The sequence below is a fragment of the Hordeum vulgare genome, chromosome 7H, assembly GCF_904849725.1.
Source record: "Hordeum vulgare subsp. vulgare chromosome 7H, MorexV3_pseudomolecules_assembly, whole genome shotgun sequence".
NCBI lineage: Eukaryota > Viridiplantae > Streptophyta > Magnoliopsida > Poales > Poaceae > Hordeum > Hordeum vulgare.
This window is the reverse complement of record NC_058524.1, coordinates 613,855,920-613,859,855: the sequence shown is the minus strand read 5'-3', so window position 1 is coordinate 613,859,855 and position 3,936 is coordinate 613,855,920. Positions and strand designations below refer to the sequence as shown.

Sequence of the window (3,936 nt, the reverse complement as noted above, 5' to 3'; positions counted from 1 at the left end):
GGCTTATCCTTTGTGTTTAAAAGGATTGGACCACTTGCTGCACCTCAACACTATTTACTTTCCTTGCATTTATTTACTTGTTGCTTATACTAGAAAACCCATAAAAAGCTACCTTTCAGTACTTGCAGTTAATATTTGCTCAAGGTCACTTGTTAATACCTTCTGCTCTTTGTTGGGTTCAACACTCTTACTTTTTAAAAAGGCTACGATAGATCCACTACACTTGTGGGTCATCACGTCTGTGAAGGAGGTGTCCAAGGATGACGGGGAAGGGGCCACGTTAGCCAAAGACGTGCAGAGCCATATTGCCCGGGAGGAAGCCCGATGCGTCACCACCGAACCAGCGGAGGGAGGGTCGCCGCCGCGGCAGAGGCGTGGGCGAGCCGCGGGGTGTGGCGGGGCATGAGGAACCTAGATCCGCCCCGCCGCCACCTTCCTGGGGTCCGCCGCGGCGGCTAGGTCTCCCCCGTGTCGCCAGAGGAGGGCGACGGACCGGAGGGGGGGGGGGGGTGGGGTGTTGTTGTTAAATTTCACACTGGAAATAATGAATTCTTTGCAAATGTCCACACGAATTTATTTTTGTATAAAGCTCGTACACTTGTTTTTTCTTTTCTCCTTACGAATCCATCAGCACATTCCCAAATCCATCAGCACCCAGCCGCCGCCGGCTCCTCCCCTTCGCATCTACTAGTCAACGGATCCCGACGGCCGCGAAAGGAAATGGCCTCGCCGCTGACGGCGATCCCCGACCACCTCTTGACGGAGATCTTCCTCCGGCTTCCGGAGCCGGCTGACCTCGTCCGCGCCTCCGCCGCCTGCGTCCCCTTCCGCCAGCTGGCCACCGAGGGCTCCTTCCTCCGACGCTTCCGCCGCCTGCACGCCCCGCCCTTCCTCGGCTTCCTCAACTACGACAGGTTCCACCCGGCCCTCCCGCCTCACCCCTCCGCTCCCGCCGCTCGCGCGCTCGCCGTTGCCGCCGACTTCTCCTTCTCCTTCCTGCCCTCCCGCTGCCGATGGGCCGTCCAGGACACCCGCGACGGCCGCGTCCTCCTTCATCGTCTATACAAACATGAGGAGCAGGCCCCGGTCTTCCAGGAGCTCGTGGTGTGCGATCCCTTGCATCGGCTGTACGTCCTGCTTCCTCCAGTACCAGATGACTTAGCCGATTCGGTGAATCACCCGATCCCCATGGCACCAAGGCTCCGCCGCATACCTTTCCTCGTTCCCCTCTGCGAGGAGGACACGGAGACAGCGGCGGCGGAAGAGAAAGCATTCAGAGTGATCTGGATGGCATATAGCAAAACTAAGCTGGATGCCTTAGTCTTCTCTTCGAGCACCGGGCAATGGCAAGCCACTGAATCCAAGGATTGGAGTGCTTTGGTTCATGGCATGACCGACAAGACTGTGATGTCACGGACCAACCCACTTTTTCTCAGCAGCCATTATGCTTATGGATGCTTCTACTGGGACTGGGTAATGATTGGGAGGAAAAAGTTGCTGGTGCTGGACACCAGGCGGATGGAGTTCTCCATTGCTGACCTCCCACCCGGCGAATGGAGTGTAGAGGAAATAGCCATTGTGGAGGCAGGTGAAGGCAAGCTTGGGATGTTTGGTTTCCATGGTGAATTTGCATCTCATCTCAGCTATACCATTGCACGGAACAAAGGCAAGAGTCCCGTCCAGTGGCAGATGGAAAAAACAATCTCACTAGATTCTGGGTACAAATACCATATCAGAGATGCAACAGAGAGGTACTTGCTCTTGACAAAGACAGAAGCCTCGTCCCCAGAGCATCCACTCTTTGAATATTTCTCGATCAACGTCAAGACGTTGCAGCTTCAGAGGGTTTGTGCGAAACAATCCAGGCGGATGTACAGTTGGACACACATATATACCAATTTCCCACCATCGTTGGCTTCGCGGACAATATGAAGGGGTAAAATTTATATTGCATCCTTGTTATCTCATTCCCTTCAAAATTATCGTACAACTTGTCTATTGCTTGATTGTTCGTTATTATAATTTATAATTATTGTTTACATGACTTAGTAGTAGTGTTTATTTTCTTGTGCTTGTGTGAGAGAACCAAGCAAGCTTGGGAACATAATTGTGTTATTTGTTGTCTTGTTTGTTCCAATTGCCATTTAAGAGAATGTGGTTGGTAGGAAAAAATATATCTTCCACACTATGAGTAGTTTATTCATGTGTTCTGATGGAATCACACAAAAAAAAGACCACGATAAATATTTCTGAGTAATTGTGATGGTCAAGGTTGATAGGTCCCGTGGATCTTAGGCTAGACGTGTTCGGGATGATGTAGTAGATTAATACCTTGTAGCGTGCTCGATGAGCTCCCTCCAGAGACCGTCGTGAGGTGATGACGACGGTGGGGAAGGAGAGAGAGATGCGGTAGCGGCGGCGGTGGACTTCCATCGCTTCAGTGCATCCCTCTAGATCGGATTAGGGTTAGAGAGTGGGGAACCAGTGGCGGCGGCGAACCTCGTAACCCGTGCCATGGTCCCCACCTCCTCTATATATAGCACTGCGCGACAGGGGTCCACCAGCCTTGCTTGGGCTGGACGCCCCCGATCAGGGCGTGAGTCAAGGTCCAATGGGCCGTTGGGACGTTGGGAAAGAGATCAATCTAACATTCTCCCCCTTGATCTCATCATATACTTTTAACTTTACCCGTTTCGTAACAGATCAATACATAGGGCATGTTTCATCGTCACGGCTCAATTGCCGATGAAATCAGACAACCACAATGTACCTTTCTATTTTGAGACAGATTCTTTAACCTTGGGCCCTTTATTGTCCGAAAATATTAGACTATACCATAAAACCCATGTCGACTGTGTGTTCTCCGAACACACTGGGCGGTAAGCCTTTGATAAGCAGATCTGCAAACACTTGTTTGTTGCTTTTATGCTTCAAGCATTTTTCCATAATTCCGGACTTTCTCCTTCACAACATGTAACTCTTTGTCAGTGTGTTTGGCATCAACACTTGACTCGTTGTGACAGGAGCGAAAGAACTTAAAATGGTTATCGTTGTTGTCAACCATTATCAACTCCGGGTATAGGTAGCCTTAACCATTTTGCCTATCCCTCAGCCTCATATCAAGCTTTAACATATCATCGCATCACGTTGGTGACAATCGTTTCACTCATTTGGAGATTTTCCACACAAAACTCCGAGTATGAAAGTTAGCGACAATTGTGGATTTCGCTATACATTTCATAAGTCCTGCCTTTGTACTCGCAATCTTTTGAGAGCACTTATTTCTTTCAGCATGAGACCGATATCTTTGACTCCATTCCATTGATTTATATATGGACTGGACATTGCCAAAACAACCCGGATATATACATGAACTGTGTCAGGGTAATACATTGAGCTTCCAACAGCTGAAGCATATGGTACCATATCCGTTTACAATCTTTTCTTATTAACTTTTGGAACACCATAGTTTCCACTTTCATTACCCTTGACTATAAGAACAGGCATAGGTTTTCTCGTATGCATACTTTAGAGATCTTTCTTAGTATGTCCATGCGACATTCTTAATACCCCTTTTATTTTTTTTGAACTCTGAGGACAAGAACTTCTTTTCTCCTCCCGCAGTAGATTGACATCACCACTAGCAAGTAGGACATCATCCACATGCATAGGAATTGGGAAACGAATTTCCCATTCTATAACTTTGCATGAATGGAATTGTCCTCTCATTTTCTTTGCACAAAATCTTTCGATTTAAGTCATGTTTTACACCTTTACATATTTCCTTTGGAGTCACATTTGCCCTGTAGACCCTTCATAAAGTCTATGTTAGTGAAATTCAAATGATGGAATTTCACTAACATAGACTTTATAGTAGTCACAAGTATCTGATTTTCACATTCCTAGAGATCATCAAAATCTCAGGTACTGACACTT

General features: G+C 47.9%; 1 protein-coding gene across 1 annotated transcript; it reads left to right on the top strand.

Annotated features, from left to right (window-relative positions):
• Window positions 1-634: 634 nt before the first annotated feature.
• On the top strand, window positions 635-2,039 carry LOC123409254. Its single transcript, XM_045102204.1, has one exon. The coding sequence runs from the start codon at window positions 721-723 to the stop codon at window positions 1,930-1,932; it is 1,212 nt and encodes a 403-aa protein (XP_044958139.1). The 5' UTR covers window positions 635-720; the 3' UTR covers window positions 1,933-2,039.
• Window positions 2,040-3,936: the final 1,897 nt, after the last annotated feature.

Excerpts from the sequence above, each read along its gene's own strand:
- LOC123409254 (XM_045102204.1), top strand. The coding sequence starts at position 721 with ATGGCCTCGCCGCTGACGGCGATCCCCGACCACCTCTTGACGGAGATC.